The sequence below is a fragment of the Salvia splendens genome, chromosome 5 (assembly GCF_004379255.2).
Source record: "Salvia splendens isolate huo1 chromosome 5, SspV2, whole genome shotgun sequence".
Lineage (NCBI taxonomy): Eukaryota > Viridiplantae > Streptophyta > Magnoliopsida > Lamiales > Lamiaceae > Salvia > Salvia splendens.
Genome location: NC_056036.1, coordinates 2669341 through 2683433, shown reverse-complemented (window position 1 = coordinate 2683433; position 14093 = coordinate 2669341). Strand labels below are relative to the sequence as shown.

General features: G+C 38.7%; 1 protein-coding gene across 1 annotated transcript; it reads left to right on the top strand.

Annotated features, from left to right (window-relative positions):
• Nucleotides 1-386: 386 nt before the first annotated feature.
• LOC121803436 (laccase-14-like) lies at nucleotides 387-2894 on the top strand. Its single transcript, XM_042203100.1, has 6 exons — nucleotides 387-571; nucleotides 661-812; nucleotides 897-1141; nucleotides 1228-1356; nucleotides 1516-2454; nucleotides 2536-2894. Exons 1-6 carry the CDS (start codon nucleotides 470-472, stop codon nucleotides 2664-2666), a joined length of 1698 nt encoding a protein of 565 aa, XP_042059034.1. The 5' UTR covers nucleotides 387-469; the 3' UTR covers nucleotides 2667-2894.
• Nucleotides 2895-14093: the final 11199 nt, after the last annotated feature.

The following is a 14093-nucleotide window of genomic DNA, read 5'->3' as shown; positions in this document are numbered from 1 at the left end:
ATTTTAAAAATAATTAAAGCATAATTAAAATATTTTATTTCTTATTTAAAATTTTGAAATTATAAAGCATTAAATATTATTTAATGAAAGTATAATTGAGCTTCTAAAAGAAAATGGTGATGGAAGAAAAAACTAAAAAAATTAAAGGGAAAGTTGCAAGGTCTAAAATGCCCTCAGACTATAAATATTTACATTAATGGTGCTTAGGGTTATTTTAGTCTTATCGTACCAAAAACGATATAAATTTTTTTTATGGACCATCGGTGCATTTTTCGACAAGATCAGAAACTATTAGTAGTTCACTCAATAATAAAAGGGCAGCCGTCGCTTTTGTTTTGTTGTGAACAAGTCCATTCATGTAAACTTTGAATCCACCTTATAAATACTCATCACAATTTCCTTCCAATCTCAACAAACACAAGAAAATATTTACACACAAAAACAAAACATCAAGAAAACTAAAGAAGAAATGTTATCGGCTTCAAAGCTTTTGTTCCTCTGTTTCTTAGGTATTGTTCTGCTCGGAGGAGTAACGCCGAGCCATGCCGCAGTTCGTCGCTATAGGTTTGAAGTAAGTACTAAGATATCATAATTACTAAGTATTTTTTAGTAATATTGATTTAATTAGAAGCTAATCAAACTCTAATTAACTTGTTGCAGCTGAGAAACTCTACACACTCTAGGCTTTGCACGAACAAGACCATGCTAACGATAAACGGACAGTTCCCGGGGCCAACGATATATGCTAGAAGGGGAGATTTGGTCATAGTCGATGTCATTAATAGGGCTGACCATAATATAACCATCCACTGGTAAAAAAATATGACTGTAACGTGTTCTTGACATGTTATATCGTTAAATATATTTTTGCTAGTACTGATTTTTTAATGTTATAGGCATGGAGTCAAAATGCCGAGGTATCCATGGTCAGATGGCCCGGAGTTCGTGACACAATGCCCTATTAGCCCTGGCACGAGGTTTAGCCAACGGATTGTGTTGTCGGACGAGGAAGGAACTCTGTGGTGGCACGCTCATAGCGAGTGGTATCGCAATTCTGTGTATGGCGCCCTCATTATTCTGCCTCCAAGGAGAGAGAGTTATCCTTTTCCTAAGCCTCATCAGGAAGTTCCCATCTTACTAGGTTTGTATGCGCTCTGTTACTGTTATGGACTTCATTGCAAGGAAACTAATCCTGACTTTATTATGAATTTGGAACATGTATTGCAGGAGACTGGTTTAATGGCGATATTCAGGAAATTATGGAGGAGTTCCTTGGTAGTGGAAGCGACCCAGAAGTTTCCAATTCTTTCCTCATCAATGGCCAACCCGGGGACTTGCATCCTTGCTCAAGACAAGGTGGATTTTTATTTACGAATTTCAGTGCAAGAAAACATATCCCATGTCAGTTGTGTATGGCAATTGATGTGGGGTTAGTTTTTAGAAAAAAATGAGTGCTTTTTCCTTTTATTTGTGGGATAACTTTTTTTTTATTAAGAAGCATGTTGTTGGTCACAGATACATTGAGGTTAAAAGTGGAGAGCGGAAAGACCTACCTCCTGCGCATCGTAAACGCAGTGATGAACAACATCATGTTCTTCAAAATCGCGAACCACAACGTGACCGTGGTGGGCACCGACGCCGCCTACACGAAGCGCCTGACGAGCGACTACATCGCGATATCCCCCGGCCAGACCATGGACCTCCTCCTCGTCGCCAACCAGCGACCGAGCCACTACTACATGGCCTCAAGAGCCTACGCCAGCGGCGGGGACTTCGACAACACCACCACCACCGCCATCCTCGAGTACGCCGGCAACTACACCCCTCCCGCCTCCCCGGCCCTCCCCTCCTTCCCGCCGTTCAACAGCACCGCCGCCTCCCACAACTTCACCACCCAATTAAGAAGCCTAGCAAACAAAAACTACCCTGTCGACGTCCCCAAGAACATCTCCGACATCCTCTTCTTCACCCTCTCCATCAACCTCCGCCCCTGCGCGAACGACTCCTGTGAGGGGCCCTTCTCGGAGAGGCTGATGGCGAGCGTCAACAACGTGACGCTCCAGCTGCCGAGGACGGATTTCCTTCAGGCTTATTACAGAAGGATCAATGGCGTCTACACCACCGATTTCCCGGACAACCCGCCCTTCCCCTTCAACTACACGCAGCAGACCATTCCTAGAGATCTCGCTCGCCCTCAGAATGGGACCTCCGTCAACATCCTCGACTTCAACGCCACTGTCGAGCTCGTGTTCCAGGGTACAAATCTCGTTGGCGGAATCGATCACCCCATGCATCTGCACGGGTACAGCTTCTACGTCGTCGGATCCGGGTTTGGGAACTTCAACCGGACCCGGGACCCGCCTAACTATAATCTCGTCGACCCGCCGTTGATGGAGACCATCGCCGTGCAGAGAAATGGATGGACTGCTATTAGGTTCAAGGCTAATAATCCAGGTTTATATTTAATTAATTATTTTTGCATTTGATTGATTTTATTAATGAGTTATTATTAATTATTGGTTGATGTGTTTGTAGGAGTGTGGTTCATGCACTGCCATTTCGAGCGTCACGTGAGCTGGGGAATGGGGATGGTGTTCATCGTGAGGGACGGACCGGGGCGCGACGAGAAGATGCTGCCGCCGCCGCCGGATATGCCACTCTGCTAATCTTGATCAAGATTAAATTAAAGAGTCAGGATTTATTTTTATTTTTATTTTTACTTTTACTTTTTTCGGGACGACCTGGAAACACAGTCAGCAAAATGAGTAGTAAATAAGATGATGTATTGGTCGAGTAGTAAATAAGATGATGTATTGGTCTATTGTTTGAGGTTTTTACTATTTGTTTGCAACTCTTTTTTTTATTATGGAATAAAAGTCTTGATTTCTTGTTCATGAGATTATGTTTGGTTTTAGTTTGTTTACTAGTACTTGTTACTTTATGGGTGGGAACTTTGCATTTTTTTGTCATAGTTGTTGACACTTGAAAGTATAATAAATAAAAGCTAGTGGCATCCAAGTTGTGGAGTATTTTAATCTTACACATAAATAATACTAGTAAAGGTTTTATTGCGTTGTATATATAGATTGATATTTCAACCTAGCATTGTATTTAAATCTGTTTAGCTTATTACAAATTTTTTTGCTTTTGATTCCATTCTTTTTATCCTGCTTTTTGTCTTATATTGTGGCCGATGGCCAAACATTAAATGACCATTAGTCACTCTCAAGATATAGGTTAGTTTTATCATTTTAGATTATCTCTAAAATTAGATCAAGTCTAAATATTAAAAAAATTAATAAATAGAAATTTTACGTATCATTCGTAATATGGATACTACAATCTATTAACACTTATTTCACTATTTTTCATCTTTCTCTTGCTTTATTCTATCTCTCTTATTTCACTATTTTGTGAATGTCAAGATAAATTTTTGTTGACATACTCGTGTAGTCATGTTATTGTGTTGATATTTTTAATATAATGTGTTGATTACTGAACAAGTAGCACATTCAGCAAAATATCAAGATAAATTTGTGTTGATATACTCATGTTATTGTGTTGACATTTTTAATATAGTGTGTTGATTTAGTCAACAAGTAGCACATTAAGATAGTTAGCACACTAACGCCACCCTATAATTAGATATATATATCCAATTTGTCTATCGCTCAATAATATATGATTCTTGGTCCTTTTACTTCGTGTTGAGATATGTAATTATCAATATTAATGCATGCTAGTTCATCAATTTAAGACCCCACAAATAATTATTGAATTAAATTCATTAAGTTACAATATATAAAGCCTTGAATCTTTGACAAAGATAGGTGGATTATAGAAAGCTATTCTTATGAGACTAGATTTTCTTCATTTCTAAATTTAATTAATTCCTCTGTTTTCTTTTGACAGCCCAAGTCCAATATGGGCCATAAGTCAGCAACTCAAATGTGGTAAATAAACCCAATGACATAAGCATAGAAAGATTGTATATGTACATTTTTTGACACAAGCCCAACCTCGCCTGGTAAGGAAACAACTTTACCCTTATGTATAAACAAATTAAATCATTCAATAAGAAATCATTTCTTTTCTTTGTTTTCCAAATTTAAGTTTAGAATTACAAATCAAATTATTTGTATGATAACTAATTGTAATTCAGCATATACGATTTCTTGGCAATATCATGAATAAATTAACATAAAACCTACAAGGCAAAACGCTATACAAAAAGGACCGAGCAGTCTGAACTGATATAAATTATAAGAAACCCTAATTTCTCTATAAGGAAATTAATTACCAATATCACAAAACTGATTGCAAAACAGTTATCCTCTCAGTTTATATGAGGTCCATAAACAGTACTATAACTCAGAAGAAAATAAAATTAAAATTTAGGAAAGAATTTATTTGAAAAAGCTCCTTTGATCTCGTAAAAGAATGCCGAAAATAAAAGATATTGAAATACTTTAAAATTTACTATTGAATTCATTGTTTTCTTCTAATTACATTTTTACATAGAATATTTATTCTAATTATAGTACTCATCTTTGATTTGGGTTTCATTGATCTTTCCTTGTTTATTATGTATAGTAGATATTATCTTCTTTTAGTAGATAGATATCTTCTTTTCACCACTTATTGCCTTTAATTTAATTGATATCTTCTTTCAAACATTCACACATGAATTTGAGTATCCGAAGTTCCAATACTTGACTTGCAACCATCTTCAATTTCATAAATAGTTTATAATCAATCTTAGTCAGAAGTTCTTCCATCTCTATTGAAAATTTAGATTCAGTTCATGGAGTTGTTTCATTATTCATGTATAGATCTAAAAGCTTTTTATTTTTCATGGAAAGTTTAAATTTGTTTCAAGAAGCTCTTTTCGATATCATGTTATAATTTAGAATACAAAAGTACAAAAAATAAAAGAGAGATCTGTCCTTGATTATTGCCTTAATTTGATTAAGATTTTGATTCCCACATGGTCAGTATATATTTTTCAAGATGTTACGTTGAATTCAACAATCATAATATTTGTTAGAAAATAATGGGATAAAATTCTCAAGCCGTGTACAGGCGGTACTCTAACTATTATAATCGAAGGAAAATACGAACAACAAGTGGAATGGAAATTACAACGGAAATAAAATAAACAAACCAACAATAAGTCGAGTCGAGGGAAGCCCTCTTTCCGCAAGACAAATTACGCCCCGGCTAGCGCTCACGGAATGCCGTATTGCCGCCAAAGATAAAACGACTTCCTCCTAGCGTGTAGAAACACCTCAAACCCGCTAGGCACCGGCGAACTTGATGAAGTTCCGAGAATCGAGCTAGATAATGCTCCTAAAATGCACACTATGATGTAGATAACTAGAGAGAGAAGTGAGAATGCATGTTATGGTGTATTTACATTCCTCTACAACTCCATCCTTTTATATGCACAAAAGGTGGACATGGAAGGTCATGGCATTAAAACACCATAAACCATAAACCATAACATTAAGGAATTGGTGGTTACAAAAAATGAAATCATGGTATTAAGACACCATAAACCATAACATTAAGGAATTGGTGGTACAAAATATGAAAAGCCAAAAGGCTCCCATAAATCCACACGTTTCCAACAATCCCCCACATTGGTTAGAGCACTACAAGCTCAAACCAACATAAGACGTGTATGCATGCATGCAGACTCTTTGCTCAATCCTCGATAAACAATATTGTCTTTGGAATAGTAGCTTGTGGCTTTGAACTTTCCATAGTCAACACTATCGGGCATACCGGTGGCCTGGTGGACGTGATGCCTTGAACCATTCCTCCTTGGTGTATACCGAGACAATAATATTGACACAATATTATTTACAAACTCATCAGTTCTCACGTTTTCTGTCCTTTGCGGCATTGGACACCACTTTGGATTCATAAGTGTGTTATTTGAAGCGGCCTCACTTCACACTTATATAGGTGATTCCTAATCGAGTATCTTGCCCTACTCGGTCTCCTTGAGAACTCAATCTCCTCGAGATCCTTAGGAGTCATTAAAAGTCATAGACTTAGCCTCACCACTAGGCAAGTTTTCCAACACTCTATTGCTCTCTAGGGAATATATATAGTTGAGTGTTTCTCATGAACTCTCATAGCTTAGTTGTCCCTTTGAACCAAGTTATTGGGATCTCCAGTCATCATGGTTGGGTTACCACTATGACAATTCTTTAGTTTGTGGATTTCAAACCCATTCCCTCTAGCAACTTATTCATTTGATCACGATTTAACCCTTTGGTTAGCGGATCCGCTAGATTATCTATTGACTTCACATAGTCAATTGTAATCACCCCTGTTGTGATCAAATGTCTCACGGTGTTATGTCGTTGACGTATATGTCGAAACTTAACGTTATAGAAGCCATTGTTTGCCCTTCCAATAGCCGCTTGGCTATCGCAGTGGATCAACACTGGTGGCACTGGCTTAGACCAACATGGAATATCTTCAAGGAAGTTCTTAAACCACTCGGCTTCCTCACTAGCTTTGTCTAAAGCTATGAATTCCGATTCCATGGTTGATCGGACTATACATGTCTGTTTGGTGGATTTCCACGAGACATCATCACCCTCAATAGTAAAGACATATCCACTTGTTCAAAGTGAGTCTTTGTTATCGGATATCCAGTTCGTATCACAGTACCCTTCAAGTACCGGGGGGTATCTCGAGAATTATAGCCCATGATTTTGAGTACACTTTAAGTATCTCAAAACTCTTACAAGAGCTTTCCAATGCTTCTTGCTTGGATTGCTCGTGTAACGACTCAACTTGTTCACGACGCAAACAATGTCAAGTCTAGTGCAATTAGACAAATACATAATGCACCCAACGACACATGCATAATTATCATGTGCAACAGTCTCGTCCTTGTTCTTGCTCAAGTGAACATTGAGCTCTATAGGCGTCTTAGCCGACATGCCATCATAGGCATTGAATCTCTATAGGACTTTCTCAACATGATGAGATTGTGTCAAGATGATTCCTTCAAATTTTCTTAGAATTTTCATTCCAAAAATCACATCTACTAGACCAATGTCCTTCATGTCAAAGTTTCTTTTTAACATGACTTTCGTATAGTTAATTACTTGGGTGTTGCTACCCATGATTAACATATCATCAACGTATACACACATTATAATGTACCCATTATTAATGTTCTTAATGTAGACACATTTGTCACATTCGTTGATTTTTAATACATTTGATAACATTCCATTATCAAATTTCAAGTGTCATTGCAATGACGTTCATTTCAATCTATAGAGAGACTTAACCAGTTTGCAAACCTTTCGCTCTTGTCTAGGTACTGCAAAACCTTTACGTTGTTCCATATAGATTTCATCTTAAATCACCATTTAGAAACGCAGTTTTAACAGCAATTCACTTGAGCAAGAACAAGGACGAGACTGTTGCACATGATAATTATGCATGGGTCGTTGGGTGCATTATGTATTTGTCTAATTGCACTAGACTTGACATTGCTTGCGTCGTGAACAAGTTGAGTCGTTACACGAGCAATCCAAGCAAGAAGCATTGGAAAGCTCTTGTAAGAGTTTTGACATACTTAAAGTATACTCAAAATCATGGGCTATAATTCTCTATAGGACTTTCTCAACATGATGAGATTGTGTCAAGATGATTCCTTCAAATTTTCTTAGAATTTTCATTCCAAAAATCACATCGACTAGACCCATGTCCTTCATGTCAAAGTTTCTTTTTAACATGACTTTCGTATAATTAATTACTTGGGTGTTGCTACACATGATTAAAATATCATCAACGTATACACACATTATAATGTACCCATTATTAATGTTCTTAATGTAGACACATTTGTCACATTCGTTGATTTTTAATACATTTGATAACATTCCATTATCAAATTTCAAGTGTCATTGCAATGACGTTCATTTCAATCTATAGAGAGACTTAACCAGTTTGCAAACCTTTCGCTCTTGTCTAGGTACTGCAAAACCTTTACGTTGTTCCATATAGATTTCATCTTAAATCATCATTTAGAAACACAGTTTTAACAGCAATTCGACTAGCACTCGAATTGATGTAATCCTCGTTATAGGTGAATAGGTATCGAAAAAATCGTACCTTTTTTAAAGCCTTTGACTACCAGTCAAACCTATACTCATCAACTGTTCCATCGTCCTTAAACTTCCTTTTAAGGACCCATTTGTATCCTAAAGGATTAACACCTTCAGGTAGATCAACCAACACCCAAGTGTGGTTTAGCAAAATTGAATCAACTTCACTTTGAACGATTTCTCTTCAATGCAGCCCATCTGGGCCAACAAAGACTACATTTATCGATGTTGGCTCTTTATCCAACATAAACGCAATGTTGGCTCTTCATGACCAAATGTTTTTTGTGCTCTTACCCTACTACCACATCTTAGTACTGTATCATTTAGATCGGGTCTTGTTCGCTTGTGCGGTTCTGGCTCTTTATCCATTGATTTAGAACTAGTGGTTTCATTCTCAATTCTCGTCTCAGAATTGGATGCAACATTTTCCCTGTCATTGCGAGGAAATGTATTTTCAAGAAATATGACATTTCTTGACTCGATTATTGTTTCTACAGTCACAGTCGGTATTTCAGACTTGTAGACAACAAATTGATATGCACTATTATTAAGTACATACCTAATAAAGATGCAATCAACCGTTTTAAGACTGATTGTAACTTCTTTCGGTGGAGGAACCATCACCTTTGCCAAACACCCCCACACTTTGAGGCATTTGTAGGATGACTTCCTTTCTTTCCACAACTCATAAGGAGTGACATCTTTACTTTTGAGTGAGATTTTGTTTAGGATGTAGTTGGTTGTAAAACCAGTTTCCCCCATATTTTCTAGGGCATCCCTAAATTGATCAGTAACGCATTCATCATCTCTTGCGTTTTGCAACATGATTAGATCGTAGTGAATATGGAGTAGTTTGATGAATTATACCACATGCGTTGCATAATTCCTCAAACGGGGCTCGTATTCACCTCATCTATCACTTCGAATCATTTTGATTTTACATCCAAGTTGATTCTCGACTTCGTTCTTATAATTTTTGAACGCTTCAATTGCTTCATCTTTACTTCTTAAATGATAAAGATAGCAACATCTTGTGCAATCATCTATGAACGTGATAAAGTACTTTATATCATTTCTAATTTGCACAAATTTTAAATCACATACATCAATGTGAATTTTCAAGGGGTTTCATGTTCCGTTCAACATAATGAAGCGGTAACTCAGTCATTTTCGCCTCAAGACAAATCTCACATTTGTTTTAGGTATTGACTTCATTTGTCTTTAGTAAATCCAAGTTTACTAACCGTTTTTTAGCATTAGGACTCACATGTCCTAATCTATATGCTACAAGTTTGAACAATAAGTCAAATAAGAAGTAGTAGCATTTTCATTATTAGCCAATGGCTTTTCAACACGTCGAATAGCCGATACACTTTGTTTTAAAAAAATCCTTGTTTACATAACCTTTTCCGAGGGGTTTTCTAAACTTATACACAAAGAACTTATCGGACTCAAATACAAGTTAAAAACCAATATTTACAAGTATTGATCCAGAAACTATGTTCTTACGTATGTCCGAACATGTAGCACTTCCTTCAGAGTGATTGTCATTTCGGACGTCATCTTGAGGACCATATCTCCAACGCCGACATCTTCCGACGAGGCTTGGTTCCCAATGTTGAGCTTCCTCTCCTCAACAGTCTTGTAAGTATAGAACTTACTTCTACCGGCACACACGTGGGCAGTGACGCCCGTGTCGATATACCAACCATCTTTGTTCTCGACGTGGTTGACTTCCTCGATTACCACGGAGGCTATGTCGCTGTCGTCATGTTTGATGAAGTTAGCTCCACCAAACTTCTTGATTGGTGGCTTCATTCTTGGAGTCATCTTTCTCCCGACATTTGGACAGGTGCCAAATGTCTCCCGACATCTCTTAGAAGACGGACAGGTATGAATTTCTTCCGACATCTCCTGTGGGATGAACGGAGTGTAAAATGTCTCCCGACATTTCTCAAGACATAGATGAGTGCCATATGCCTCCCGGCATTTCCTAAGAACAGACGGGTGCAAAACGTCTTCCGACATTTGCTAAGGGACGTATGGGAGCCAATTGTCTCCCAATATCTCCCGACGAACGGGAGACAGACGGGTGCAAAGTTTTCTCCCGACATTTCCCAAGGCACCGACGGGAGCCCGTTTCTCCCGACGAACGGGACACCAACGGGTGCAAAATTTTCTCCCGATATTTTCCAAGGCACCGACGGGAGCCCATGTCTCCCAATGAATGGGAGACCGACAGGTGCAAAATTTGCTCCAGACATTTCCCAAGGCACCGACGGGAGCCCATGTCTCCCGACGAACGGGAGACCGACGGGTGCAAAATTTGCTCCCGACATTTTCCACGACACTAATGTGTGTCATACGTCTCCCGACATTTTCTCAGGGACTAGCGTGTGCCAAATGTCTCCTGTTACATTCTAAGGCACTAACGGGAGCGAAATGTCTCCCATGTCTCCCGACGATGGACGGGTGAGAAATGTCTTCCGACGTTTCCCATGCCACGGACAGGAGTTGAATGTCTCTCATGTCTCCCGAAGAACGGGAGACGTCCTTTGGGACCAACGTGTGCCAAATATCTTCTAATATTTTCTAAGGCACGAACGAGGGTAAAATGTCTCCCATGTCTCCCAAAGAACGGGAGGCGTCCCTTGAGACCAATGGTACACGCCCAACGACCCCATCCGTGGGGACGACGGGAGACGTCCCATAGAACTTCCCTATCATTGACCATTCACGAGGTCTCTCACCCACATTGGAGTCAGTAGTGTTGATCCCAAAGGCATCAACTCTCGTGTTGGACCCGACGGTCCCAACACTCAATCCATTAGAGGATTCTATGGATCCACCTATCGTGGAACCACTAGTTCTCATATTGGCCCCTAAGGCCCCAACACATGTGTTGGCCCCGAAGGCCTCAACACTTGATCCGTTGGAGGATCTCATGGAACCACTAATAGTGGAACCGTCATTTACGTGTTGGACCTGGAGGCCCCAACACCCGTGTTGATCCCGAAGGACTCGACACACGATCCATTGAAGGATCTTGCGGAACCACTAACAGTGGAACCGTCACTTTGCGTGTTGGCCCTGAAGGCCCCAACACCGTGTTGACCCGAGGGGCCCAACACCCGATCCAATCAAGGATCCTCGGAACCACATAGGTGGAACCATCGGTGCCACTCAAGGTGGACGCACCAGTCGACCCAAATGGGTTAGTAAGCGCTCAAGGCGCTTGGGTAATCAAGGGTAATGATGTGGACTCGACAGGAGTCGTGGTCATGCCGGGGACCCAACGGGGAACATTGGGCACGACAGTGTTGGAGTTGGGGAAAGCGGCGATGGGAACACAGCAACGGGATCCATCTCCATGCTAAGGTATTAGTTTCGAAAGTTTTAGATTCAGTTTAAAGTCCAAACTCCGATTGGCATAATCCTGTCTTATAAAAACTTAATTAACTTAAAAGAATGAAAAACATTTTTGGTTTAAAGAATGTTAATGCTATAACTTTTCTATTAAATAAAAACGGCTCATAATAAATACCTTTTAAAACAAAGCAGCGGAGAAAAATTAATTATTAAAAACCCAATCAACTTCAAAAAACATTTAGTTTACTTCGCGGGAAACGTCATTTTCAAGTAACATTGTAAATACTCGTTTAAAATCTAACACAACCAAACATTGTCAAACACAACATGGAAAAAAATTAAAGTATTGGAACATAGTTCAAGATATAGCAGCGGAAATAAGGTTCAAAGAGAGAGTCAAGGATAGCGCCTATGTATGGAGACACATCGCGTCCTAAGTTCTTAGACCGACTTAACATCCTCCGCAACATCCCGCTCAACCTACAAAATTTTAAAAGAAATTGCAGGGCTGAGTACTTGTTGTACTCAATGGGCTCATGCCAAAAATATTTTATATAGTTATGTCATCCATACCAGTGATCTCGAGTTTCATATGAAATTAAGAAATTACCATCGAGAACACAAAAACATTTCGTAGACTGGCCAGTCAAATAATCTCCCCATTTTCAACAATCCATCAATCACAACATCAATCCACAGTGTGACGAAAGTGTGGCCACACTATTCGCCCACGAGACCGGCCGACTAGCAAGGACGGCTCACGATCCCACCAGTGTACACTGCCTGATAGGGTTTGCGGCCCTACTCAGACCCGAATTCGTTTCACATCACAACCATATAGCCTAACGGAGCAAGCTCAGACGAACTAGGCATCAGGCAACAATATCATAAACAAAAATATTTTGGCATGACATAACAGTTAAACCACCCTTATAACACCACATAGTATTTTCGGAAAATAAAGAGGTTTGAAAAAGAAAGCCCACCTCGTTCGCTTAACAAAATCACAATCCAACTTATGGCAACTCTCGTTCCTCGAGCTCACGTATACACAATCACCCTTGTCAACGACAACACAATCAGCCTTCCATAAGTTCATATTATCATGCATGTCCTATTGTTCCTTTTTATCGTTCTCTTACCCATCCCATCATTCACCAACACAAAGAGGACATGTCATAATTTTTCTCAACACATCACACATAATCACATCATAGGATACCTTCTCAAATCATACATTCACCAAGTAATTCATCAAAACTTAACAATAAGTGATATTTTCACATAACAACAAAACTGACAGAACTGTGCGGTTGGTTTGTAAAAATCACCAAAAATTCATCCGACCTCATATGAAGCTAAAATTTGGTCACAACATAGTAGACACATTCAAGTCCATTCAGGTAAAGTTTCACAGTCAAATCATGTCATTTGTTTAGTCAAAATATTAATACAACTCTCTGGTCGGAATATAAAAATTCTGGCAGCATTGCGCAGTTTATTTGAATAATTCACCATAAATTCATCCGATGTCTAATAAGGCTGAAATTTTTACACAACTCAGAAGACACTTCAAATTTTCACCTAGTTTAAGAATCACATCAATCAGAGGTCATTTAGTCGGTCAAACAGATTTCGAAACTTTCTGGTCGAGAACACACGTTACTGACAGAATTGCGCAGTCGACTTCAAACATTTTTCAAAAATTCATTTTTCGACAAAAAGGGCTGAAATTTATACGAGACACAGAGCACACCTCTAAATTCACTCAGTAAAATTTTCATATCAAAATTCGATCGTTTTCTAGGTCAGTCATACATCAGGAAATACTGTTCGAACGTCACAGATTTTAGACTCACAATTTCGAAATTAGGGTTTCTTTCTCAATCATCCAAACACAAATTCTCATGCTTATAACACACCATCATACTTGATAAGTCTCTTTTAAACATGTTTGCACATAAACTTAGATCATTCACCAAAGATTCAAATCAAGCTTCACACAATTCAATAAAAAATCGCATAACTATCAAAGTTCTCAAGCTAACTCACTTTCCCACCGATTAACTTTGCGATCTATGATTCCTACACCCACTACATGCATGTAGGATTCAAGAATATGGTTCAAACGAAAGGAATGAGGAAAAGTGAGCAAATATACCTTCTTTGACAAAAATGAATCGGTAGAAACAATGAACGATGCGATTCGTCGGAGACTCTTGAAAATAACTTCAATGGTTGCAAGAACAAGGCTTGATTGGAGGATTTTTGGAGAGAGAGTGGGAGAGGAGGGAAAAACGTGTGAGGGAAAGAGAGGGAGAGGGGTGGACGATTTTGGTGAGGGAGAGTGAGGGCTAGGGTTTGTTTAAGTGGTATTTATATTCTAGGTTTAAGTCCATGAGTAAATTAAATAAATAAATTGTGGAGAATTAAAATATAGGCTAATGAATAAAAATTCCACAATTATAAGAAGCCTAATTTTCGAAAATTAGGGCTGCAATTAAACAAGGAATTTTTTTTATATTTACTTGGAGAGAAATAAATCCACAATTTAGGAAATAAAACAATGAGTATTCCATAAAC